The sequence below is a fragment of the Anser cygnoides genome, chromosome 2 (genome assembly GCF_040182565.1).
Source record: "Anser cygnoides isolate HZ-2024a breed goose chromosome 2, Taihu_goose_T2T_genome, whole genome shotgun sequence".
Lineage (NCBI taxonomy): Eukaryota > Metazoa > Chordata > Aves > Anseriformes > Anatidae > Anser > Anser cygnoides.
Window position 1 is genome coordinate 150071682 of NC_089874.1, and position 27984 is coordinate 150099665.

At 41.6% G+C, this 27984-nt stretch overlaps 1 protein-coding gene across 6 annotated transcripts in view; it reads left to right on the forward strand.

Annotated features, from left to right (window-relative positions):
- Positions 1-6988: 6988 nt before the first annotated feature.
- Positions 6989-27984, forward strand: part of COL14A1 (collagen type XIV alpha 1 chain) — a 126856-nt gene continuing 105860 nt past the window's right edge. For 5 of the 6 annotated variants that reach the window (XR_010828773.1, XM_066990694.1, XM_066990696.1 and 2 more), the window contains exons 1-5: positions 6989-7122; positions 10877-10998; positions 16629-16745; positions 20047-20190; positions 23466-23552. Coding sequence is in view for 5 of the 6 variants with exons in the window: in XM_066990694.1 (XP_066846795.1) it covers positions 10911-10998; positions 16629-16745; positions 20047-20190; positions 23466-23552 (436 nt within the window). In the remaining variant the exon portion in view is untranslated. The remainder of the gene's footprint in view (positions 7123-10876; positions 10999-16628; positions 16746-20046; positions 20191-23465; positions 23553-27984) is intronic. The other variant, XM_066990698.1, reaches the window with a different exon arrangement.

Below are 27984 nucleotides of genomic sequence, written 5' to 3' on the forward strand. Positions count from 1 at the left end.
ACCTGATAAAGTGAGATTTCCAGTATACTAATATTGAGTGTTGACATTTATTGGAATAATTAAATGACAGTTATTTCGGCTGCTTAAATGCCCCTGACACATGAAAGTGGAAGGCATACTGAATCTCTTCAGTGAGTACTTGGATGGGGGCAATTTTACTGAGCTGTTTTCGACAAGTTAAACTGTTAATATTTCTCTTGGTTTCCTCCATTTTCTGTAAAATTACTCTGAAACACAGGCTACTTTTTTTTTTTTTTTTTTTTTTTTTTTAAGACTAATGGCTTTTTCTTCAGCAACTATAAAACAGTAGCACTTTGCTTCCATAAAATTTCTGGTAAGGTCAATTCAATATTTTATTTGTGGAAAGCTAACTTTATATGTTTAACATATGCTTAAATAAATATGGGAAAACTAAGTCTGTTCTTGAAAATTCCAGTTGTAATTCTTAAGGATGTGTAGAGGAACAAAGCACTCAATTCTGATTTTTTTTCATCCACTTTAAATCCCTTAAAAGAAAAGCAGCAGAGACAATGGTTTAAAATGGAACAACATTTTTGGTGAATAAAATCTGTGAGCAACATAAACTTCTATCTTAAAGGAGAGTTTTGTTCAGATGTTTGTTTAGCTGCAAAACATAACAGGGTGTTGTCATGCGATATTATTCTAGGAGACAACTCAGTAATTATTTTTCAGAGTCTTATGAACAGACTTGTTTTTCTAGAAATTGCAGATTAAGAAAGAAAACTAAGTTTTAAATTAATTAAAATTATTAATATTAATAATGACCAATAATACAAATATATCAACTAATTATCATTAACAAATTAATTAATAAACAAGACGGAAAACCAAGATCAGCAGCATTTAACAAATCTGGCTCTTCTTGTTAAAAATTTTACTCTGATGGACACGCGTACTAAAAAAGTGCTTAACGCAGACTAAACCAGCCTGCAGAGGTGTAATTGTAGCATTTGGGAGTATACTGGGTAGGAGCTCAGGCAAGAGCTCAGCAAGACATAGATGAGAAGCTCTGCTTCTTTCAGGTAATAGCTTACGATACATGTCATTTGGAAAGGAATTCTTGTTGCAGACATTTCTTGTATTCATAACTCAAGGTATATATTACCGAGACCACTATGGTATTGCTTCCAGCTCCTACTGCGTTTAAATATCCATTCCAGCCTGGATTTCATTCCAAAGAAAATTACTTTTGGCACAGAGCCAGAATCTGTAGGTCTTCTGCTTATTCACTAAGACATGGTGAACCCCTCGCTTGCTGTGCCAGATTGGTGGGCTGCAACTTAATCTGCACCGCAGCATTGCCCAGTGGAAAGAAATCTGTTCTCGCCTCCGTCAGCCTAAAGCCATACATGTGCCTACCTGTTTCCAGCTGGTGGTAGATCCAAAGACCATAAGGTCTGCTCTTTCTTCTTCCCTCTGCATGCCCCTGCCTTGGTGCTGGCAGCGTCCCAGGATCTGCCCATCTCAGGCTGGCTGATGATAAAATCTCAGCACGCAGCCTGGGAGCAGATGGGAGCAGTGATTATGGATCTTGCATTGTGGCTGCTATGATGTTTGCCTTCACTTTAGTAGTGCTTCTGACACATCTCCTGTAATGTCCTTGTAGACACATTGATGAAGTATGGGCTAGATATGTGGACTGTGATGTGAATTGAAACTGGCTGGACTGCTGGGCTCAGAGGTTTGTGAACAGCAGCGTGAAGTCCAGGTGGAGGCCAGCCAGTAGTGATGTACCCCAGGGGTTGATATTGGAGCTAATCTATTGAAAATCTTTATTAACGCTGGTTGATGGTGGAAAGCGCATCTCGAACAAGTTTGCAGAAGATACACAACAGAGAGAAATGGTTGATACACCAGAGGCCTGTGTTGCCTTGACAGGGACCTTGACAGGCTGGCGAAATGGCCAAACAGGAACTTCATGAAATTCAGCAAAGGGAGGCACAAAGTCCCGCCTCTGGGGAGGAATAAACCCAGGCACCAGCGCATGCTGGTGGTCAAGTGTGTGGAAAGCAGCTTTGCAGAAAAGGCCCTGAGGGTCCTGGTAGGCACCAAGCAGACCACGAACCAGCAGATTCCATCTCAGCACAAGCAAACACTTTTTTAAAAAACAAAACAAAACACAACCTATGTCAGTGATTAAACACTGAAATAGGTTGCTCAGAGATGCTGTAAAGTCTCCATTCTTAGAGGTACTCAAAACTCAACTTGACATAGCCCTGGTCAACCTGCTCTAGCTGACCCTGGTTGACCAGGGGATTGGACTAGATGATCTCAAGATCTTCCAACTGCAAGGATTCTGCGATCCTGTGTAATGCTCACGGGTCCAGAGCATTGCTCTGCAGGGCACTAGGAAACCCTTCAAACATTCTGCTCCTTGTACTCTGAAGGAGAATGAACACACATGAACCCTCCGTGTCCAGTGAGGTACAGCGGACTGCTGTTGTGTGAGCACATACGTACATCAGAGAGGATAATGTCACATCTCCTGTTCTCTGTTGCTGTGAGGAAGCCGTGGGTGTAGGAATTAGCAGGTGGGACTCCAGTTTCTCAGCAGGCAGAACTCAGCCCCTCTGTTGCTCAGAGACTGTAACATGTGCCTGAGCTCCTTCCCAAAATGGATCTGGAAAAGCTGCATTTTTCAGGGAGCTTAGCTCCTGGCCATGTCTCCAGGCACATACAGGTAATGTGTCTGTTCCTCAGCACTGGCCAGGCAACCTGGCTCAGATGTTGAAGTGTAAACCCAGGATAGATGAATCTCACTGTATAAAACAAAAAGGATCTTATTTGACTGCAGAATGAAAAACTAACATAACCAAACACTAAACTCATCATGCTTCCCATTACTTTCTGGAATCCTCATACTAAGAGACAAACAGAAAAATGTGTGACTGAAAAATATTTGTATTTTTCCGTACCTCTGTGCTCATCTTTTCCCAGCTTTTCTCCCTTTCTTGCACGTTTGAAGGAACAGGACTAACTGTACACTTGAAAAGTTACACTTCAATGGCCATGTCATCAATCAGACTTCCTACGTATCCCTTTCACTTACCTCATTATGTGTAATAAACTTCAGATGAATAAACCTAGAAGCTCACCAAAGTGCTGACAGCCCTGAAATCTTCTAAAAAGTATCAAGGAAATGAAAACGACTCATCAGACATGCCAACTAATAATGAAGGAAAGCTGGACTTCTGTGACAGTTTCTGCCTGAAAACAGAGCTGTGAAAAAGCCACATTTGTGAGGTTGATAGCAGAGAAACAGCTGTTGCATAAAAAAAGTCAATAGAAAAAATATTTCACAAAATAGAGCTAGCCTTTTCAGAAGTCATTTCACTGCATATTTATATCACAAAATAGTGATGAAATTGTCTCAGCTGCTAAAGACAAGAAACTTGAGGAAGCAAGCATGGCTAATACGTTAAGATACTGTATCACAATTACATTTTTCATTACTTTTTTTTTTTTTTTAATTTGGGAAGAATATAGTCCTGAGTCTTTCTCAGATCTCTCAGCATATGATTCCATAAATCACTTAATTATTTCAAGTGTTGACAGACTGATCTTGGCAAAGCACCTTCCAAAGAGCATTGTATGTACCACCGTATTTAGTAAGAACTACAAAAATTTAAAGCAAAATTCAGCTGTGCTTTACTTCCAGTACTACCTCTGCCTTTATGTTCTTTGTTTTTTTAACAGAAAAATGAAAATCTAGGAATTGTTGTCAGACCTAGGGAATGGCTCTAGTCACACAAATGCATGTTCTATAGTCAACATTGAATGTGATGAATTTTTGGTTACTGTAGGAGAGAGGGCATTTAAGGATGTACATCTCTTTGTAAGATATATTAGTTTAGGAGGTAAAAACACTAGTCACCTTAAAAAAAAGTCATTGTAAAAAAAGAATACAAGACATATTTAGGCCTTGAAACTTGACATTCTCATTTTCTGAAAGTCTTGTGAAAAAAGGCACTGCAATCAATATTGCATTCATTGTTATCCTGGAAAAAGCCAGATAAATATTCTGAGTAAATCCTAAAAAGAAGAAGATACTGTCAAAAACAGAGAATCACCAATTAAAATAATTCTTCCCCACAGCCACCAAAGATATCCATTACCTTGCTTTCTGTTTAGATCGCACAAATACTGCTGACAGTGATTCATTACTTGGTTCACTTGCAAAATTACTCAGTCCAGTTCACTTTGAGCTCACCAGTCTGTGTTAATTCTGATCTTTTTTGCACTTGAGTTGGACTAGGGGAATTGTTTCCAGCTGTGTTTTCAATATAATTCCCATGTAATCCTATTGATATAAATTTTGTGGAATCTATACTAGCCTAGCAAAGGATGGTCCTCTTGTTGGTTTGGATACTTTTAAAACACTGCAGCTATAAATCCTTGTTGCTCTTTGGAAATCACAGAGGCTTGGCCAAGTCAAAATAGTAGAAGGTAAATCCATGGCACCAAGACGCATGTAGTAAATTTCTTTTGAAAACTGTTTTTTTTTTTCCTTTTTTTTTTCTTTTTTTTTTTTCAGAAGGACAAGAAGGAAACATTGGTAAATCATTTGCACATTAATATTGTACAAATGTCACCACTGTGATCTTACTGTATTTCTTAATATATTTCCAGATGTGCAGCATATTTGATCTCTTTCAAAGAAGCATTATATTTTAACGTTTAGCTCTAACTTTTGAACAACATGAATTCTTCCTTGTAATTGTGCAAGGAGTTCTGTGGTGCTTTCCAGAGCAAGCTGAGTAAAGCTCAATGGTAACAAGCAGGATATACTCTACAAGGTGGGCAAGTGGTGTAAAAAATAATATTGTGAATCAGGAAAATTAAACTGATACAAGAAAAATCAGCAGAGTTACCCTTGAAAGCACATACCTTGCATAAACGTAAAATATTAATTTAGCTCCTGATGCAAATTGGTGACTCAAAATTAGATTATTAATTTATGTGAAGGCTGCATTGTGTTTCAGAATCTACTCGCTGGTCGGTGGAATCCATCAGGACTTTTCAGTGTGGCTCCCTGACTAGATGGAGCCACAGGATGGTGCTCATGCACTTTGCATACTGCACTACAAATTCATGAAAGGAAAAAAAAAAAAAAAAAGAAAGAGAGACAGAGAGGGAGCCAGACTCTCCCTTTGGCAGGCTGTTCCTTGTCATGCCCTGAAATAAACGAGCCAGCAAGCAGTCATGGATTAGGCTGATTTATCTCTCTGCATTTACTAAGTCTTCAAGGGTATTGCAAACAGACTTATCCATCTACGTCCTTGTCTTCTGGTAACTATTATTTAGCTAAGTACATAAATTAGGGACTGAAAAGGTATAACATGTGTCACACTTAGCATCAATGAGCTGAACATTTTATGGCTTCAGAGGAATCATTACCCTGCAAGCTACTCTCTTCTTGGCTGGTACAAAGCGTTAGCCGTTGCACACACCTGGGAGTACCACAGAATAACAACATCTAGGAATGCTTTTTAGCATTTGCTATACGAAACAACAGGACTCAAAGTGTCTTTAAAGCTTACACACTTCTGTAGTTTCCATAGAAAAATATCTGTGTATGGTGACTTTGGACAAGAGCCTGCAAGACTGGGAATCCTACCCAGCCACAGAAGGTCCTGCTTTATGGAGTTTAGACACAGTCATCTCCCCGAGACTTACTGTGTTCCCCTTCCCTCAAAGGGAGTCCTACTTATGTGAACAAGGCGATGCACGTCTCTCTTTTCACTTCTGCCTCTTGTTTCTTAACTGCAGTCCTTCGGTGATTTCATTTGTAATTTTATACAGATGACCAGGCACATTGAAATGAGTATTTTCACTCACCTCTTAAATTCTAGGGACTTACAAACTTCGTGAGTAGTAGCCTTAACTGTAAATCCAGTAGGGTATACTGTGAGGTGAATCAAATTTGTGTATGAATACAGATTCTGCAGTTCCACTTCCCCATTGCTGTGTCTACATAGATGGCAAAAATGCGCACATGTACTACAACGCTTTTAATCAAGGTTTATACTAAGCCAGACAAACACTGGAACACTTTATTATAAATATTTCCCCGATTAATCATCCATCAGCGCAATAACCAGCACTGGGGGAATAGCATTCCTAGCCACACTGTGGGGCAGGCACCTTTTAAATCATTGATAACGAAGTGAATGAGCAACTCCGGGAGGAGGAGAGGGAGTTAAGAGGGAGCAGGACCAGGAGAAGTGGGGTGCACCAGGAGAACTGGGGTGCTGACAGGAGAACTGGGGTGCTGACGGGAGAAGCAGGGTGCAGTAGGAGAACCAGGGTGCTGGCAGGAGAACCGGGGTGCTGACAGGAGAACCGGGGTGCTGACAGGAGAAGGGAGGTGCACCAGGAGAACCAGGGTGCTGGCAAGTGAACTGGGGTGCTGGCAGGAGAACAGGGGTGCAGCAGAGAAGCAGGGTGCTGACAGGAGAACTGGGGTGCCCCAGAAAAGCAGGGTGCTGACAGGAGAAGTGGGGTGCTGGTAGGTGAACCGGGGTGCACCAGGAGAACCAGAGTGCACCAGAGAAGCGGGGTGCACCAGGAGAACTGGGGTGCTGACAGGAGAAGTGGGGTACATCAGGAAAACCAGGATGCTGGCAGGAGAACCGGGGTGCACCAGTAGAAACATAGTGCTGACAGGAGAACTGGGGTGCTGAGGGGAGAATGGGGGTGCACCAGAGAGCCGTGGTGCTGACAGGAGAAGTGGGGTGCACTAGAGAGTCATGATTCTGGCAGGAGAACCGGGGTGCACCAGAGAACCGGGGTGCTGAGGGGAGGACCGTGGCGCTGACAGGAGAAGCGGGGTGCTGTGAGGCGAGGCCCAGCCCGGCCGCTCCCGCACCTGGCCGCACCCTCCCGCCGCAGCGCAGGGGCCCGGGGGCGGGGGCTGGCCGGCGGGCCCGGTGCTCGCCTCTTTTCCCCCCTTCTTTCCACCTTCAGCTCTATAACTGCCCGCCTCCTCTCCCTGCCCTCCCTCCTCGTCGGATGCGGCGCTGCGAGGGGAAGAGCAGCCGGAGGGGAGCGGCGCGGCGCAGCAGCACCCCCAGCCCCGGCCGCCCGCCGCTGCCCGCCCAGGTCGGTGCGAGCTCCGCGGTGCTGCCCCGGGTGGGCTGGGGCGGGACGGGTAGGGGCAGGCTCCGAGTCCCAGGGGGGCTCCGAGCCCGGGGCGGCTTCACTGGGCACAGGGGGGGGCGTCCCGCAGCCACCTGCGGGGCCAGCCCCGGGGAGGGCGGCGGGGACCGGAGCGGAGCCGCAGGGAGCGGGCGAAGCTGCTGGGAGCAGGGGACAGAAGCGTCGAGCCTGAGGGGGAGCCCCTTAAAAACTGCAAAAGCCGTACTTTTAAGGATAATTAGAATTTATTAAAGAAAACGCACTTTCAGTTGAGGGTCCGGCTGGGCACGTCCTCCCTCCTTCACTCTCTCAGCGGCCCCAGGCCGGTCTCTTCCCCCGGTTCCCCTGTCCCGGTGCCCCCCGGTAACGGGGCTGCCGCGGCCGGCCCTGCCGTGTGGGGAGGTGGGCGATGAGGGGACTTCACCCGGGTCTCCTGGAGTCCCCCCCAGCTCGGTGGGGACAACAGACCCCCCCGCTGCCCCCCTTTTTGAGCTGAAAAGGGGGAATGTCGCCTTAAAATGGGGGGCTTGGTGGCACCGCTGAGGGGGCTGTGAGAAGTGGGGTGCACCCCAAGAGCACTCTGCTGCCCTGGGGCTGGTCCCACTCCTCCTTGTGGGACGTCGACCCGAGAAACTTGAGTCACTCTGCACCCTAATAAACCACCACTATACGGGTTATGAACCCCCTGGTGCCTCACCGAGGCTGTGGTGTGGCAGGGTGGCTCTAAGCACCGCAGTGCAAGACCTTACGGCCAGCCAGCTGCGCGAAGGCGCTGCAGCTTTGGGCAGGTTTCCTCGGGGCTGAGCTGCTTGGTCCTTGAGATTTGTTCCTTGGCTGAGCTGCCTGGGCCCTGCTCCTTGGCTGAGTTTAACTGGCACCTAGAAACACAGCACTCCTCTGGCAGGTCTTGCCTGGAGCAGGGTGGCTGTACAACAGGTTTGGGGTGTCTCAAACCCCTTCATCCCCCAGGAGAAGGTGACGGGCTGCCTGGCTTGTGTGGATGCTGCGGGCAGCCTGCGGTGTGTAAGCCTTCCCCTTCCCCGGACAGGAGCCGAGGCCACCACAACAGCAAGTGCATGTGGAGCAGCAGGGGTCACCTCACTGGCCGGGCTTTTGGTGTGGAAGGGGAGCCTGGAGTTGGGTTTCTGCTCTCCAAGTTATTCACTCGGATAACTGTTTTACCAAACAGTGGAGAAATATATAAAAAGCAGGGGGAATGGGATGGCTTTTCTGATTCCCTGATAGTGTCAGCCACAAGGTGGCTGCAGACTCGTGGTTGCCTCTGTGTGCCTTTCCTCCTGGAGTGAACCCTGAGGTGCTGGTCTTTGCAGAAGTCAGTTTGTGCCCAGGCTGTCTTTTATCCAGCATCAGTTATGTTTCTCTCAATAAATCATACCTTCTTCCCGTGATAGCTGTTCTCTGAAATGAGCAGGAGAGAGTGTTCCTATACAGCACTGCATGTCAGTTAATATTTATAACCCTTATCTGGGAGGAGGGTTTATATCAAAACTAGCAAATGGGGAGCTGAGCCACCACTGTGAGTGGCTATTTTAATATCTGGGTTATTATATGGAAAGAAACTTACACATAGTGGTGACCGAATTGAAGAATCAGTTGTGTATTGTCCTTTGAAGAGTCACCATTTACACACTTCAGGTTATATTCCTGAGGTGGGGAGAAGCTTTGATATGCAATGTAAGTTGCACAAGGGGTGCTGTTTAGGACTTAGCTCTCTTTGTTTGCCCTATTGCCTGTCACTAGGCAACTGCCTGCTGATGCTGGCTCATCTGGATCCAGTCCTTGGATGTTTGACTCCTTGTGTTTGTGTAGTAGAAAGCCTGGGCACTTGGCTTGGGTTTTTGAATTCTATCTGGAGGATGTGTCCTAAGAACCAGGCATAGCAATACCTCAGTTTTGGGCACATGGTTTTGTTATTAGATGTAGTTATTTCTCTCTGTCTTGAGAGATTCATGCTGTAAGAGATGGATTCAAAATATGTACCTGAGTAGCGTGGAACTTGTTGATAATTTGACTAAAACTTAGGTAACCCCCTGTGGGGATAGAACTTCAAATGACGAAGTCACCTGTATATTTTGAGGTGGCATACCAAATATCCATGATTGGGATTTGTGACATTAGACCTACCAAGGACTGGGATAACTATGGTAAATTGTAAATATCTTTTACAAGAGAGAAGGAGGTATAGGATTATCCTCTCATCTGTTCAATACTGGTTGAGGTACTTCAGGTTGTCTTTTGTATTCTTAGATAGTGGTTGGACCACTTGCATTACGCCTTCCTCAGAAGACATCGAAAACGGGGAAGGTAAATTAAGTGGTGGTGTCCTAGGGATATTAGAGAAAATTACATGGAAGGTTAAGGGGAGGGGCTTGCAAAGCAGAAATACGTAAACCAAAGTTTACCAAAGCAAACCTTCAAATGCTGAGTCTTTGACAAAATTAATTTAATTCTCCAGTAAAATACTAACAGGAGAGGGCAGCAAAAATTCTTCTTCCTAGCCCAGAAAATTGACCAAAACTAGTGAAGTAAAGTTTGGTGATAGGTAAATATTTAAAAGCATGATGTTATGATCATGATGCATCTTGGGAGGTGCTCCTATGTACGTTGAGTAACTCTACTGGCCAATATTAAAAACCAAGTTCAGATAATGAATTTTGTCCTATGTACGTTGAGTAACTCTACTGGCCAATATTAAAAGCCAAGTTCAGATAATGAATTTTGTACTGTTTTTAACCTAGCTTCTTGGGCAGATAAATGATCCCATTTGGAACTTGAACTTTGGCACCTGAGTTGCTTTCTGTAACCCAGTTAGTTCACCTAGAACTACCTTCAGTGTTCATACAGTGCTGCACTCTGAAGTGCTGATGTTCCTAATGGATTAAGTTAGATGTTTTTGACCATGGCATTGCCTACAGATAAAATTAGTACTTAGCTGATACCCTGTATGCCTTCTGAGTTGTCTGCTTCAGTCACTGTGCCAGATACTGCAACAGAGAGCTCAGAATAAGCTCAATAAGATAAAAATAGGAAAAACGGAGTAGGCGCTAGAGGACATTGAGAGGAAGACTTGCATTTCCTCAGAACAAATGTCTGCCTTTTTTGACAGATGATGTGCAAAATCACTCAGTTGAACTGACCCCAGTTCACCGGGGAGATGAAGTATGCGTATTTGATGTTTTACGGTAGGCTTGCAAGGCACTTATGACTCTGCAATTTAAAAAATATTAAATGATGAAATAAATGACTTAAAACATCCAGAAAGGGATGTTCTAGATAAAAAGTAGATAACAGATAAAGTCCTACTTTATCTCGAGATTCAGAATTCTCTACCACAGGTGCCTTGGTAAGGTGTTTGCAACGCTGGGTTCTGTAGAGATACCCATTTTGCCTTGTTACGCGTAGCAAACTCTACTTCCAATGCTAATGTATACTATGCAAAGACTAACACTTTTCTGGTTACGTGGAACCAATTTTTAGAACTGTTCAGTGCCTTGAATGTGCTTCTTTGTCCTTCTCAAGTAAAATATGGTTTGTTTATAAGCTGCTTCCAGGATGAAATCTTTGCTCCACTGATGTCCATGGCAAACTCCTAGTCATTACTTTTTCAATGGAATCCAGATTTTGCCCACACTTTTCATTAAAGTGTATACTTTAGGTTTACTGGTTTAATAAATATTTCTGTTCTGTGTGTTTTCAGACTTGCTGATACTGTGTTCATCAAGGGGAAGAAGATGCCTTGTTGGTATGAGGTACAGAGCTGCGTCCTCTTGGCATTTTTAGCTGTCGCAGCTTACTCCATCAGTGACGCCCAGGGCCAAGGTAAGTGCTAAATAAAAAGATGGAGCTTTTCAGTAGATCACTCTGATGTGCAGAAATAGACTTACTTATTCCAAATGCAAGTGTTACTTTCCTCTTAGTAGGTTGCTGACCCAGTATTACTGAAATGATACAGGAGTTTTGCTGTTGATCTCAGGGAGCAAAGAATTACATGTTCATGTGTGCTTTTTGAACCTTTTATTTCAAATAGCATAAATCATTCTTTTTGCAAGTTCAGGTGTCTCAAAGTGAATTTTACAGGACATTTTTTACTCTTACTTACCTGAAAGCATTGATCAGAAATTGCTGTGATTGCCCTCTATGTAATCAAGTAAGTTTGAAGCGCCAGCCTTGCTATTAAGCTTGTATGGAATATATATATATTTTTTTTTTCTTTGTTGGAACAGTAGCTAATGTAACACTTAGATCATACATTATTACACAGTACTGGTAAATGTCACAGACTACTTCTGCAGTTTTTTTTTTTTTTTAATCTCCTTTGTGGAGATTAAAAAATGCTGCTGAGATTGTTAGGCTTAAATACTTGTTGGATCAGATGGACGGTGGTTTGATACTAGAGGAAATCTATCATACTGCTTGGGGAAGGAGGGAGGGAAAAATGCCAGTAAGTTTTTATGATTCCTGAAGAAAGACATTTCTCTCAATATTACGTTTATTTAATCCCTTTGATATGAGGTTGCCTAGGCGTAACTGGGAGCAGAATGTGATCCTGGGGCTCTTCTAAAGACTTTTGTGTAATGCATTATTCATGAGCACAGTCAGACTGGTGGCAATGTGAGGTTTTCTGACTTGTGGTAAAAGCAAGCAGCAGCGCTGTCCAGTCCGCGTGGCAGTCAAGTGCTGGGGAAGCATCCCGGCTTGGACATATGGGCATCTGTGAGTGTTTCACAAGCCTCTCCCAGAACTTAGGGACACATGTTAGAAGCAATACTTACTGTGGGCGATGTGAGGTGAATGAAGAAATACGTGTTCCCAATGTTCAACACATCAGTTCTGGTCAGAAACGAGGGCCAGAATGTTTGTGACTTAATGAGCCGATAAAGCAAAGCATATGGTCAGTCCCCTGTCTGTGTATTTGAGTCCTACTACATATGGTTAAGATTTGCAAAGCGGGACTGGGGAGAGAGGTTCATAGACAGTTGTATGTAATTCTGTGTACTTGGAAAAGCATACTCTTCCCCCCCCCTACTTTTTTTTAAGCTTTGATTTAATCTGTCATATGTAAGGGAGAAAACTCTCAAACTATTAATACAATGAGAGGAAGGTCAGGGAGAGTTTTTCCACAATCACCACACCAGCAAAAGCTAGAGCTGGCGTACTTGCTGAATGAAGGACAATACTTCCCTTGTTCTTACACCCTTTCAGCAAGCATCAGCTACTGCATGCTGTCAGCAGTTAGATACTAAGCTAAGTGGACTATTGCCTTGGCCTAGAGTGACTGTGGTGTTACTGAATGAGGTGATGTGAAGTCTAATCTCTTTTCACAGAATAAAAATATCTCTTGCTATACTTGAATTAGTAAGATGCTTCTCAAATCCTTTCTTAAGTTTGCCACCCCTTGCAGTAAGCTCTTCATGCGGCTGGCTAACTGTTTACAATTTAATACAGCACTAACCATATGTTTGTCTGTTTTAAGAAGTTGTACGCTCTGTCAAGGTGTAGGAAGAGCTGGTTTTAGTTCCAGCTTGTGTTTCCTTCCTTTGGCAAAGATGCTCAGTTAAAGGTGTGCAATGTGACTTCTTGGAAAGGAGAAAATGTTTGGGAGACTGAAGTGAACATGCCTGAAGCTACAACTGATTTCTTTCAACTGAGGAGTTATCTGCGTTGAGCTACATGGTTTTATCTTGTTTATTGCCCAAATGCCTTGTAGACCAAAATGCCATTCAGTTTTTACACAACAACAGTTATTCTTTCCTCACTGCTGTTTATTCCTCATCCAACATAATGTCACTTAAACAACAGCAACAAAAAAAACCCGGTTTTCATCTATTTGAGTTCTTACATAGTACATGAAAAAGTGCTGGGCAAGAAAAATACTTCAGAAATTTCCATTTGTTCATAAAATGACTTGTTTTAAGTATTTTCCTTCTATATTTAAAGATGGAAACTTGTCCTTGTGTAGCAATAATTTCCATGTGTTACTAATGTAATTGCAATGCATATTAACTTGTTCAGTTCAATGCTTAAGACAAAAGTACGTTGGAAGCCACAAGGTTTAGTTAGTATCCAATTTTAGAGCATTGGATGCCTTTGAGACAGCTGCAGATATGCAGTTTATGGTATTTTTCCTTTCCATTAAAACACTGAACAGTTCAAAACACTCTTTCCCCACTTGTCCACGAGAATGTATTTGGAGTGCTAATCTATCTGGTTCCATAAACCGAAGCCTTGAAGTTGTCTTGAGGTTTTTTCTTTTGGGTGACTGCTCTAACGTTGCTGATGGCCATTCACTTTTGCATTCCTGTAGAACCACTTAACAAGCTTTAGCTACTGATTTTTATCAGTTAACTGACTCAGCTTGGATTAATTTTTTTCCCTTTCTGCAAGAAGTGAGATTTTGTTCCACAGCCAATAAAGGTCCAAAGAAATAAAGATATCCTCTTCAGGTTGGTGAATGTGTAGTAACTCCCATCAATATTTTGTTGTCTGTTCAAGTGTTAGATTTTTAACTTCCTTAGCTATTATATGTACTTTTCTATGCCAGAGCGTTAGTCTTTTCACAACTAAGACACAGCTGAGTATCTGGTGAAAAATTCTTTTTTTCCTTATAGTTAATTGCTGTGTGGGACTGTCCATTCCCCTGCACTGTCATTTTTGATGCAAAAAGTACCCAGTGAAGACCGACTAGTTATGTAAAGACTATTCTGGCACAACTTTTCTAGTTTTTCACATTATAACTGTAGTAAGCAGAACAACTTCTGGTGACTGTGTCCTTCTTTGCTTGTAAGATCTGTGATTGTTTTTTTAGGGGCTCCCAAAATTTACCTAGTTGGTGATGGTGATTAGGCCAGGACTATGCTTCTTTGTTAGAAAATGCTTTCATTTAGTTGAAAGTTGGATGCAATCACAGGGGAAGGAGGAAGATGGCAGAGAAAAACTCTGAGATTCTAAGACATGATTTTTTTTGTCAGTCCATGTTTTTTTGGTTATGATAGCTCTCAGTTCTGCCTCTTAATCCCTGTACAAATTTACCACTTAATGCCAGTGAAACATGTAGCATTTTGAACAATGACAGTATGCAAGTGTAAAAAGCTTATTTGCTCTTTCTTAGACAAAATAAATAATGAAATGAAGTGCATATTTTGCAAACTTCTAGGTATGATTTGTCACTCTTGTTCATTCAGCACCAAGTCATGATGATTTATGTGTAGCTCAAAAACGGATTGAATCTTGAGAATGAATTAAAAGCTGTAATCCATAACTACAGTCTGCTTGGCTTTCAAAACTTTTTGCCATAGTCTCTGTCATTTTATTACAATTATAGCATGCTGAATGTTCTTGCAGAAGCCTGCCCAGGGAAATATTTTTGCAGTACAGGGGCCAAATTTTCAAAGAACTGATTTTGGATTTGCAGTGATTCCTGCACATGCTCCTACTTGCAGCCTCTCTTCTTCTGAACTTGAGGGAGGTGACAGGCAGGGTGAAGGCTCGGTCTGACAAGATTGTGCCCAGCAAATGGGGAGATGCACTGTTTGGATGTGCGCCCAGTGCTGCAAACCAGAACAGTGCTGAGTATGTGAAATTGGTGTGCCACCTGCTCTGTTTGTTCCCTTGCCTCTCTCCTGAGCTTGTTCTCTCAAATCTTTGCGAGCGCAGAGGTGTTACTAAGCTTTCTTGGTGCTTGTATCCTCTCTTTTTGTGTGTTCTAGTGCTAAATCCCTCGAGGCAGAGAAGAGCGGAACCTGCCATTGCTCTGGCAAAGCTGTCCCTTGGGGATTGATAGGCTGCACACAGGGAAAAAATCTCTTGTATTAAACTTTACTTCTAAGACTCAAAATATTTTTAATATTAGATGGCATTGAAAACTCACCTTTAAATGTCAAAAAAAAAATAAAAATACAGCTTGCCTCTTTCCTTCTTTCTTCTGCAAACTCTCGGAAAAAGAAACAAGTAGGAAAAAGTAATCAATCGAGGACAGGTCTTTGGCTGCTGCTGTTGCCAGAGCTGCATTGACTGCAGCAGGGCAAATGGAGAGGCCAGAGACTTCTGGATAGCACATTCTGCCTCTAGACTCAGATGCTCCATATGCTGTAATCCTTAAATCTCAGAAACGCCATGAGTGCTATTGACTTATAGTATGTAGTAGACCAAGAAAGACTAGGCATTGGCCTAGTCAACTATATTGGGCCCTGGGGCAAAGAAATTACCACTCCTCCCACTACCTTCAGATAATTTCACTTCTTTCTTGGACGTACCAAGAGAAACCTTAAGGCTGGTAGTGGCAGAGGCATCAAGGGACTTAAAAACGAAGGAAGTTCAGAGGGCTGTGGAGGTAGTGGGAAGAGGAGGGTTTAAGGTCAACGGAGGACTGTGCTAAGCTTTTTTAACCCTTTTTATTTCTCAGCCTCTGGATAGCTTCCCTGGCTGCCTTTCTTTCTAGGTCAGTTAGGTCTGTGCAGACCAAAAGCTATTCAAATGTATAAAGATGCCCCCTTATTGACGGCCTTGGTTACCATGGGCTGCACAACCAACAGCAGTGCTTCAGTTGTTTGCTGTGAAGGGGGATCTCTTCCCTGTGGAAGAAGAGAAATGCCCTGTAGGGTATAGTCTAGGGGAGCTTGCCAGTTAATGTACACAGGCACAGTATTGCTCAGCTTGCAGTTAACAACCTAGGGTTGTTACCTTTTGTTCCTCTGTGTGTTACTTCACTGTAAAGTCACATCTTTCTTCATCATTTCTTGCTTTATTCATCTCACCTGCTGCTTCTGTTTGAAACCTAGGTGATGGCACAAGATAAGCAGAGGTCAGACTTACTGACCATCTCCAGATTGCCCCCTGCCTAAATCTTGCCCAACCTGTGCACATGTCCTAGTCTTGATGAGACCAAAGCAGTGCTCGCAGCTGGCCAAGTGTGCATCCCTGAGGCTAGGTTTGCAAATTGGGCAGCTGATGTTCCCTCTGCTCTGTGCATGCCTGTTTTCCCTCTTGGTTACTGTGTCTTCACAAGGCTTTGAAAATTTGGCCCCGAGTTACTTTAAACGTGGGGAAACACCCACGGTAATTCAAAGTAAAGGAGGCTAGGTAATGCATATTGTCAGCATAAGCAAGGAGAGCAATTTTAATTCCCCTGTATTAACAAAGAGCATTTGTATTACCAGCTTTGCCTGCTAAACTAGAATCTTAACATCTAACACTGTTTGTCTTTGTCCTCTGCTGTCAGGTTGTTAGTATGTTTTTATAAAGAGATAAAAGGTATGTCTGAGGGAAGTAGTGCACCTGGGGTTGTCATTTTACAAACTAATAAACTGATGTATGTGACATTTTGAATAACTTGCATCCTTTATCATTAAAATTGTGTGTTGTCTCCCTATATGTTTATTTTAATGTTTGTTTAAAATTGATGATTGCCTTCTATTTGAGTTTAAAATGTTGTTTTCTCTCCCCACTTACAGTGTCCCCACCAACAAGACTAAGATATAATGTAGTCACTCCTGACAGTGTACAGATCTCTTGGAAAGCCCCCAAAGGGCAATTCACTGGATATAAGCTGCTTGTCACTCCAAGTTCAGGTAAACCAAAAGTCTGTATGTTCTCTTGGAAGGTGAAATGACTGTTGTCATCTAGACCTAGGGCCGGGCAGCTCTCCTGAGGCTAAAGTCACCCTTCAGGACTGAGGAATTGTGAGCAGTCTGTGGATAAGAGTGTTGACTGGTCAACAGAAGAGAGAAATTGAACTTGCCACAGGATTGTCCTAGGCATGGGGCTTAAAGTAGAAGGAGGTGGATATTGGATATGCTTCATACGTCGTCCTTGGGAATTGTCACTGACCATCTGTCTTGACCTTTCTTCCAGCGGGGTGTAAAGAGGTCTAGGAAGTCCTCCAGGGAGAACACAGGAACACTGTTCCAGTCAAATCTTTGAGGTGGCTCTCCTTGTGCCTTCTCTCATAGTGAGCTCTCCAGAAAAGAGCAATAAGATTTCAGGAAAAAAAAATAAAATAAACAAAACCAAATAAAAAAGTTGGAATGATGAGGCCAGAACTGGCAGCCAACAACAGAGCAGTGTGCAAGCCTGTGGGGTAGGATGTTACCACACTTGACAGCTCCCTGCCATAAGAGGCCAGCCAAGACAAAACGGTGGCCCTGTGTGTTCAGTGGGAGGTACCTGAAGTACTTCTGGGCAAACCAGAAGGGGTGGCTTGCCCTCCTAACCAGTCAAGGAGCACGTGAGGGATGATGCTTTACAAAAAGGCAGCCCTCAGAAGTGAAAAGAGGCAGACTGAGAAACTGGGAACAGGAGAGGGACTTCTGGGGCACTTGTCTGCCCGTGGTGGGGTGGCTTCCACAGGGAATTGGGACACTGCACCTCTCACCTTGTACTCAGACTGCTGCCACTAACTTCTAATGTGCTGAGCAGCAGGCAACATGGATGGGAAGGAGAGAAAAGTATTTTCAGCAGTTGTGGTTGCTTGAAAGTAGATCTGCAGGAGCAGGCAACTCATGATGTGGTGCTCTGCTAAATCCTTGTCATTTGAAGCACGGGGCTTTTGCACAACTGATTAAGTACTTTCCTGGAGCCTAGAGTAGCAGTGGTATGCAAGGGGGTACGCAATGAAATGCTGCATGGCATTTATACTGCTGGAAGCCCTCTGGACCCTTCTTGTTACTTCAGGCCTTGTACTCATGCAGTCTTATTTCCATACACTTGCCTCGTATATGGATAATTAAATGTATGGGGTATGGCAAATGTGCAATTGACTTAGTTTTCTATATATGTCCTTGGTATATTGCACACTGTAAAGGAAGTTGACTGACACTACTTATGGTTTACTTACCTGGAAAAGTTTTGGGTTTTGGTTTGGGTATCTGAAAGTTTTTTCCCACTCTAAACTCCATTCCTCTGTATTACAAAATACTGCCTTCATGTTTAATCTGTTTCAGTTCATGTTCAGTGTTACATTTCATAGATCAAAAGCTCTCGGGTTTGTGTGTTATGCTCCCTTTGCCTGTTGAATTAATTTTGCCTTTCATTTAAAGGAGTAATCGGCCTTTCTGTCTCTTTTGTAACAGAAAACGTTAGCCTATAATTTCACTGTACAGTGAGTTCTCCTGACTCTCTGGCTTAAATGATGTCTTCTGATGCTTCTTAAACTGCTCTGTCGGCTTGGTTGCTGTGTTTTCTCTTTCCTTCATCCATGTAGTTGATGACCTATTTGATGTTGTCAATTTCTCAAGCCAGGAGGAAAAGCTATCAACACTATCACATGTTCCCTTGTAAATAAAAGGGTTATAAAGTTCTTTTGTCACACTGGGAAACATGGGCTGGAGAACAGAGCAAACATAACCATGTCTCTGCTCAGAGTATTAAGATGTCTTTTGTAAAAAGGACCTAGGGTCCCATCAGGCAAGGACAAGCAGTATGCCCATGCAGCAGTGAATTACAGTGCTACATCAGGTTGTACCAACAAAAATATAGCCACCTGGTTCGGAGTTTTTCTTTCCCTGGGTTTGGTGCCTGTGAGACTTGCAGGTACTTGTAGTGCTATGTCCAAATCTGGGTTCTGTGTTGCAAGAAAGATACTGAGGTGCCAGTGTAGGCCAGTGGAGGACTGCCAAGATAGAAGCTTGGAGCACATGATTATACGAAGAGAACTAGGTTCGTTTGGTTTTAAGAACAGAAGTCTCAGGGTAGGTCTTACTGCTGTCTAAAGGGACAACATAGAAAAGAAGACGACATACTCTTCTCAGAGGTGTGTAGTGACAGTGTGACAGACAGTAGACACAAGTTGGAGCATGTGAATTCCAGTCAGATATTGAGAAAAGTTGCTTTTCCCTACCATGAGGCTTGTCAGATATCATGACAGGCTACCATGAGAAAGTTGGGGAATCTGCACCCTTGGGGATATTCAGAACTCTTTTGGACGTGGTCTTGAGTGACCTGTTCTAACTAGACCTGCTTTGAGCAGGAAGGTGGACTGGAGATACAGAGCTGCTGGAGAGAGTCAGCCAAGGGCTGCCAAGATGATGAAGGGACTGGAGCATCTCTCTGAGGACAGGCTGAGAGAGCTGGCACTCTTCAGCATAGAAAGCTCAGGAAGGATCTTATCCATGTGTATAAATACCTGCAGGGAGGGTGGAAAAGGCAGAGCCAAGGCTCTGTTCACTGGTGCCCAGTGCCAGGACAAGAGATGCAAACTGGAGCACAGGAGGTGTTCCATTAGGAAACACTTACTGTGAGGGTGACCAAACACTGGCACAGATTGTCCAGAGGGGTTGTGGAGCCTCATTTATCTGGACATTTAAAAGCTGTCTGGACATGGTCCTGGGCAAGTGGCTGTAGGTGGCCCTGCTTGAGCAGGTGGGTTGAATAAAAAAACACCCGGAGGTCCCTTCCAACCTCGACCATTCAGTGATTCTGAAAGACATTGAAAGGTTTCTTTCAACCTATGTGGTTCTGTGATTTTTATCATTAGTCTTTAGTCTGTACTTTTTGTTAAAAGCAGTACTTCTCTGCTTTGTGAGAGGTTTTGAACTTTCCATAAACTCTTTCCTCTTATTGATAAATACTCATTTCTGTCTTAATAGTTATGCTGGGTATGTTGGATATTCCATGGGACCCAGATACAAGGTCTGATTGATTCATCTTAGAGTGTTTATATCCAAAAATCTGGCCTCTGTCTTTGGTCAGGCTGCCTGGCTACTTGCTTTTTTGGGATGTTCTCTGGCCTGGCTGTCTGGATAGTTCCAAAAGTGGGTAACGGAAGACACTTGGGTCTTTGTAGAGCTTGAGGTAGTTTTAAGTCATTACATTTACCTTACTGCAAGAAAAACAAAATTATGTATGTGTCTTTTTTTGTCTTTTCTGTTACAGGTGGAAAAACCAATCAACTAATTCTTCAAAACACTGCTACCAAAGCAATTATTCAAGGTCTTATTCCAGACCAAAGCTATGCCCTTCAGATCATTGCATTCAGTGATGACAAGGAGAGTAAGCCAGCCCAAGGCCAGTTCAGAAGTAGGTATCTTTTATACCTGACGTGCAGAGTATATCAGCCATTCAGTGTAACTTATGAAACCATAGCAAACTCTGACATAAAGGCAGATAATGGAAGAACAGTTTCTTCTGTGGTGGAAGGCTGATCAGAGTCACAGATTTTTACCTGATGCAGCTGCAGCTGGAGGTCTGGGTTAATCCAGTTGCAGTTGCACAGGAGATTCTTACTTTGGGCTATTTTTGGTTTTATTGGTTTGGGATTCCTGTCTTCCCTATCCCTGTATGAAATTTGCCAGTATCTCATGGAAGAGAATCTTCAGTGAGCAGAAATAAGAAGGGAAGTGCTATGTTCTGATGCATTAAAAACTTTCCTTCCTTTCATTCAACTGTTTTTATTCAAAGATTCTTATAGCTGTGCCAAGTGGCTGTTAGTTGCTTGTTCCATGATACTGTGAAAGGCCAAATTCTTACTGGTCTTCAGCTGTCAAATATGTTTATAGATTATGCCCAAGACTCTTATCTGACCTATACATATTTTTAGTATTTGTATCATAGTGAAAAGGTAGTATTACAAGAAATTCACAGGCAAAACACTTGAGTTTTCATGATTTGCATTTTAAACAGCTCAGTTAAGTGTGGTGTCAACTTGGCCAATGAAGACAAATGTGACAGTCTGGAAATACAGTTGAAAGCATACTGAATTCTCTTGGCACTGAATATTTTATTAACCATTTGTGGAGGATGCTACTTGGTTGCTCTCATTGCTGAAGCACGTTTCTCTGAGAACCAGCACAAGATAAAATATGCTGACTGCTTGATGTGGTGTGTGTCAAAGTCTTCCTAGCTTTTTGTCACTGCAACTGTGTGTTGACTATTTTAAGTACCATCCCAGTTAGGAAACCCACAAAACCACAGATTACTTTAGCATTAAAGAGCAGCCCACAGAAAGTCATACCAAGTTCTATAATATTAGGTGTGGTTGCTTTTTAAACTAGCTCTATTCCTAGAAGAAGGAAAAGCAGAGCTGGCAGCTAGAATTAACAACGTAGGGGTTATGTTCTACTCAGTATTCTCTTCCTCTGCTGCCAAAGAAAACATGTAGCACTTAATGAGATTGGAGTTTCTTTGACCATCTGATGCCTTGCATGAATAAAATCAGGTACAACATGTGTACAAAGACTTCCTTTCTCTGATCCTGTATTCCATGTTTTCTCTCCCCCTTCCCTGACTAGTAGTCACTGATTGCTGAGATGATAAAAGGTCAAACAAGCCCAAAGCTTTGAGAAAATGCTGCACTCTAGTGCACTGGAAGTGTGTTTTTAATGCTGTTGTGTTGTAATGGATACACAAAGCATTCTTCCCAAATCTACCATAAAATTTTATTTTTAAAAGAGTATTCCTTTTATATAGTCAGGCGTTCTTTTTTATTCTGGCACTGCTTGTAAGCTATTATATATAGTACATAATTAACAAAGGTCACTGGGGAATTTCTTCCTTTAAGATCCAGCCATAAAGACATAGTTAAGTTCATTGTGTAAATATGTGGGTAAAACTGGTGACTTCCTGTCTGTTTTTCTTATGTGGCTAGGATTTTGACAATTAGAAAGGGCTTTCCCAAAACCAAAAATCTCCATCAGGATGTGACTGGCTCATCTCCTGTGAGCATCTTCAAACTCTTGAACCGTTTCTCTGGAGACTTGCCCCTCCCCAGCGCTAGCATTAGAGGAGGCCACCGGCACCTCCTTAGTGGTGGCTGCTCGTAGCCTTTATTCAAAGGAATGCTCTTAGTTGCTAAGCAATGGCATCCTTTTTGGCTTGGTAGTACTCTGCCAAATTTACCTCTTTTATTTTAGTTGGAGACTTGTTTATGTGAGGATTAAACCCAAGCCTCTGAGTAAGCCCTGATGTCATCATGGCTTTTTCTGCAGCACAACTGGTATCCAGGATCTGCTGTGGTAAAAGCTGATTCCTCAGTAAGCTTGCAAGCCTAACTTACTTCTGAATCAGTTTCACAACCATTCCTAAAAGATAGAGGTGAGATACAGGTACACATAGTATGTTAATTTGGAAAGGAGTAAAAACTTCAGTTACTTTTTTTCACCAGTATCCTTATTTCTATACCTGGAGTGTGAAGGCTGTAAATTCTGCAGAGGTTTTCCGCACTCAGAGGTTTGGTGATGGTTTGTTGTCTTCATAAGACCTTAAGATGGTCATGTGATTATATTTCGGGTTGGGACTTGAGAGAACACTGTTCCAAATACTCCATGTACAGTTGGGTAAATCACTGAAATCCATTTGGCTTTGGTTTCACTTCTGCAAAACAGAATACGTGTATTGTCCATTTGATATTGTATGTTTCAGGAGACAAATAACCTTCTTTCACCCTCTTACAATGTTTTGTGAAGGATGTAGCACAGAGAGACTCTGATCTGGGCTAGGATTCAGTGTCTACTTGAAAGAATGTTGGTCGCAATTCTGGGCTACATAAACTAAAGATTTTAATTGAAGTAGGATTCTATCTTCTGTGAAATATATTGCTTCATTTTTTCAAGCTGTTCTTGGCCATCGTAGATAGCTGGGGTGTTGAAACCAATTACCATTCTAAAGAAATTCTGATATTTTTTTTTTCTAGTATATGACTTTAGCAGTGGTTTTGCCAGAATCTTTCAGACCATGATGGAGTAGACACTGGCTACTAATATAATATCAGGAATTGCTAATCAGGCTGGGTTCTGCTAGGCTGTTATGAGAAATCTGGGACATAATAAGTGAGGTATTCCACCCACTTGTGGGAGAAGAAACTGTTGAAGTCTGAGCTTTGGAGCAACTCTGCTTTCATGGGAATATTTGGTGCCCTGAACGCAGATTTGGGCATAGGATTTAAGCGGGTTCTTTAAAGAGGATAATGTAACAGCTGGCTTATGTGCTTTTGTGCTGGACGACTTACAGTGGAACTCTGCAGTACTGGACTTTCCCCAGCTAGCTTTGCCAACTTTCTGGGCTGTATTTCCAGCGCTGGCTCTTGTCATTGTGGGTTTAGGTGCTGATGTCACTATAGTTGGAGTCTCCTGAGTGAGGAGAGTCACTTTTCAGAACTTTAATGATGATGGGATGGGGGCAGACTCGTAAAAATAATAAACCCAAAGGGAGGGAAAGAAAACCCAGTAACACTCACTTGTCACCTAAGCATATTGCAAGATATGCATGAAACTTCTCTATCTGGAAGAGCAAAATTACACGCTTCTGTCTGCACTGTTTCTGGTTTGACTGATTTATTTTTCCCCTTACTTTTCTAGTTAAAGATATAGAGAGAAGAAAAGAAACAAGTAAATCCAAGGTGAAGGATCCAGAAAAAACAAACGCGAGTAAACCAGCTCCAGAAGGTCAGATCATACCACATAGGACTTGTGTGATATTCTGATAGTGATCGGTTTCTTTATTTAACTTGGCCACTGTATAGATTTTATTTAAATTATTACTTTAAATCTGTTTCCCAGGATTAAGTTAAACAGAAGGGAAGAATCAGTATTTTCAGGAATATTGGAGAGTTGCTACAACAGAGCGATTGCTTTTAGTTCTGTGTTCTATCACTTTATACAGTAAGCACTAAATACCACTATGAATAGCATAAAAGCAGGTTTTGAACCTGCATTAAAAAAAAGCAAAAAACACCATGCTGCCTGTAGTTCTCCACTGGGTGCACTTTGAGTAGTAAAAAAACCTGTGTGTATGCATATTTATATATATCTGTGTGTGTGCGGGTGTATATTTAAATACAGTCAAATAATCATAATGTATGAAAATCTTATTTCATATAATCATGTTATTTATATATATATATGTATTTAGATGTATACAGGAAAAAAAAATCATATCATCTTGCCTGCAAAATGGACTTGCAGTACTAACTCTCACCTAAAGTCAAAGTGGTATTGTTTTATAATTATGCACATAATAACTTGATACCTCTGTCCTAATGTGGGTTTTATATATGATGAAAGCATTTGGAATATTTTGATAGGAAAAAAAGAGTCCACTTTGTCCAGTTGCAAGGAGCCAGTTTTTTGGTGAAATGTAATATTGCTTGTCAGGAGAAACTTATCTGAAATGGGCAGTAACATCTCTTTCGAGCTTAATATATGTTTGTTTCCTGTTGCTCTAAAATTCAAATAGCATCTTCTTTATGAAGTAATCCCAACAGTAATTATTCCCCTCAGCGGTTATTTATGATGTACAGAACAAGCACAGAGAAAAGCTTGATATGACCTTATTCTCCCTGAATAAATTGGACGGTTTTGAGGCTCCAGTCTCTTTTTGTTCTGTCCTGGTAACAAACTATCAGAGACCTCATCCAAAACTTCATGAAGCCCATGCAAATTTCTTTTCACATGAGTGATTATTGTCTTCTTACCATAAGTATTTGTGCCATGTTGTGTTTATTTACAATATACAAGTTTGTTTCCGTGCAGCATTTTTTTCAAGCCAAAGTACCCTTAAATTTATGACATTGGGTGCATTGGAGAAAATGTTAATTAGTGTTTAGTATAGAAGAATAAAGTTATACCTGCAACTGCATGATGGGGTAGCAATCTTTTTTCATGTCTAGAAGAAGATCGAGTTGGAAGAAATGAAAGAACCAAAGAAGGAAAATATGATTTGTTTTCTTAATGAAGGACAAGTGATAAAAGTTGAAGGAGGGAAAAATGGGTCTGCAATAGGAAAATTTTGATTAAATGCAGACAGAGGAAAGTGTCTGCCAGACTGTGGGAGAGGATTTATGCTTTTTTCATGCAGTAGGGGCAAAAATGCAGTTGGCGAGAGGAGACTGGATCTGCAGTCTTCCTCATTAGGATTCTTGTTTACTTGCAAAGTCTTTAACTCTCTTCCACCCCCTCCAACTTTTTACTCATCTAAACCTCTTTAAATGTATCAGAGCAAAACGCACTTCATCTAGCACTTGTGAAAAGTTACATTTACTGTAACATCTTTTACTAGAAAAATGGGGTATATATTTGAAAGAAATGCAACATTTACAAATTTCTCAATCAGCAAAATTGACAAAGAAAAACCCCAAGCCTATGCTAATTTGTATGAACTCTTGCTTTTGTTTAAACCCATTCCCAATCCAGCTATACTGAAATGTAAAGTAATAAGACTTCTTTTTTCCTACTGTCTAGCTATTGCATATTTCTTCCCTTTGCACAGTATAATGATTATTCAAAGTGATGGAGATTCCAACTGAATGACTTCAGTGGGAGTAGGGTGAAAGTCCAAGCAAAAAAAAAAAAAAAGTTGTGCAGAAATAACAGCATCAGCAAAAAATGCATAGCTGGAATAGAAGTGAATTCAAAATTGATACATAAAGAGTAATGGTATCAAAACTTTACTAGTTTAATGTGTAAAGACTGTTTTACCTCAAACTGAAATTGGATCAATGAATCAAAAAAAAAAAAAGTTAATCAGGAAGAGTCTGTGACAGAAATGGAGTAAAGAAATAAGAGCAAAATTTTATGGTAAAACCATGAAGAATAACTTGATCCTCTGCAGATGTTTGACAGGAAATGATCTGAGTATGACCAAATGAATTCAGGCCAGCAGTTAATTGGTTTCATAACAATTTAGTATTATGGCTAAATTTGATGGATTTAATAGTAACTCTGATACATTCCATGGCTGTGCTATATCCTTGATCAAGTTGGTGAGACCTTAAGAGTTAACACACAATAAAATAAATGGGTAGTATAATACATTATCTGAAAATGGAGCAATCTTTACCCACAAATCAAATTGAAAACAATCATTGTTCAGACTTGTATTGTAAGGAAATGGCTACGGCTTCTATTTTTTTCTTGACTGAAAGAATGGCAAAAACTTATTTAACCATTTCTGCAAGTATTGGTGCCAAATTTTGAAGAAGGTGCCTTCTGTGAACATCTGCCCCACGTCTTACAGAAACATCATTATATAAGAAGAGGCTGGAGTGTCTTTGCAAGCCTTACAAAGGCAAAGGTCATCAGTCTTTCTTCTGCATGTGGAGAACTGTCTGGCAAAATTCTCCAGTGTGAATATTAGGACTGATTTGGTGTTTTAGTAGGCTAGATAATTCCAACTCCATATTTTGGGGCAAAGCTATTAAGGCACAGTAATAAACTTGTTAACAAAATTTTATGGTATAAAAAGCATGTGGACACTGTCAATAATGGGAGGTCCAGTGTGTGCATTATGATAACTCTTACTGTCTGATCTCTATGTACCCTGTTAATTTTCCTGAAAGGCACAGAAGGCACATCATCATTGAAATCTGTCATTTAGAAATACTTAGCTAATAACTCTCTTCATGATCACACAATATAAAACAGATTTCGCTTTCAATTTCAGTGGAACAAAGATTTCACTAAGCCTTCTACTCACAGAAGCCAGTTCTTCACTCAGAAATGCAAGATGGATATCTGTATTAATGATTCCAGTTGGTTTCAGAGCTTCTCATTCTTCTTTTCCTCTGTGGTTTGGAGGACTGGTTCTGCAGTGCTGTCCCCTATTTGATTAGCAACTGCTTGAGGCTCTAGTTAGTGCTGGGAGGTGTTGGCAACTTCTCCTAACCTCCCAAATCTACCTTTTTCTTGTGTTTCTAAACTAGCTTGTATTCAGTTCATGAAATTGTCCGTGTCTTGTGTGGCTCATTAGTAATTTTTCCAGCAGCTTTACTAATCCAGATTAAAATTTTCCATCTGTTGTGTCCTGCCCATTCAAATGGTTTGAAAAGATTGACTCCTTTCTTTTCTGCTCTAAGTACTATGCTCTTATCTTGAATAAACCTCCCACGTATATTCAGTAATGTCACTGTGCCAAATTAATTCACCTTTAATGTCTAGCACTCATACATCAAATGTTAACTTCATATTTGATTTCCAGAAACCCCCTCTAGTTCTTCTGAACAACCACTTTCAAGTGTTGAGTCTTCTTTCTATATTTTTCAGAACCTGTCAGTTTTCAGCATGGGGATTTATCGCTGCTCTACACTCAGTCATGTCCGAAGCCTTTTCTCTTTCTCTCTGTTGAGATAAAGTTCACAGATTCAGCTTCATTCAGCATGCACTGATATTTGGAGAAGTGCCAAGGTTCAAGTACTCAATTCTCTCATGTACAAAGCTCCTTTCTGTACAGTGAAAGGAGTTAATACATTCTTTGCCTTCTCAGATGTTTTACAGTTTCTCAAAGAGCTTCTGCGAGTGATTCTCTAATCAAATCCCTTTCGGGAGGGGAGAATCAGAGTTTTGACTGTATCCTGTGGTAAATATGTGACTATATCCTTTCTCTTTAGAATGTTTCAGTATGTCCGAAATGTTTTTAGTCAACCATTTCAATGAAAACAACAAAGCATTGAGGGCCAATTTTATTTTTGGTTTGCAAACTTTATTGGGGGGGGGGGGGGGGGAGTTATTTGTGAGTTGCTATGGGTTAGCCTAAGCTAGCAGCCAAACTCCCACCTACGTGCTTGATTACTCCCCTCTCCAGGAAGATGGGGAGAAAATAGGAAGAACAGGAATGAAAAAGCTCCTGGGTTGAGATAAAGACAGGGAGATTGTTTACCAGTTACTATTGTAGGCAAAAATACACTTGACTTGTGAAAAAATTACTTAATTTATTGCCAATTAAAAAAAATAGTTGGGTAGTGGGAAACACAACCCCAAATATTAAAACAACAACTTGCCCCAATCCTTCCCCTGTTTTCTTCATAATATTTTTTTCCTTCTTCCACTGCTGTGCACATTATCAGATAATGCAAAAGGCATATCATTCCTCAAAATATGATGG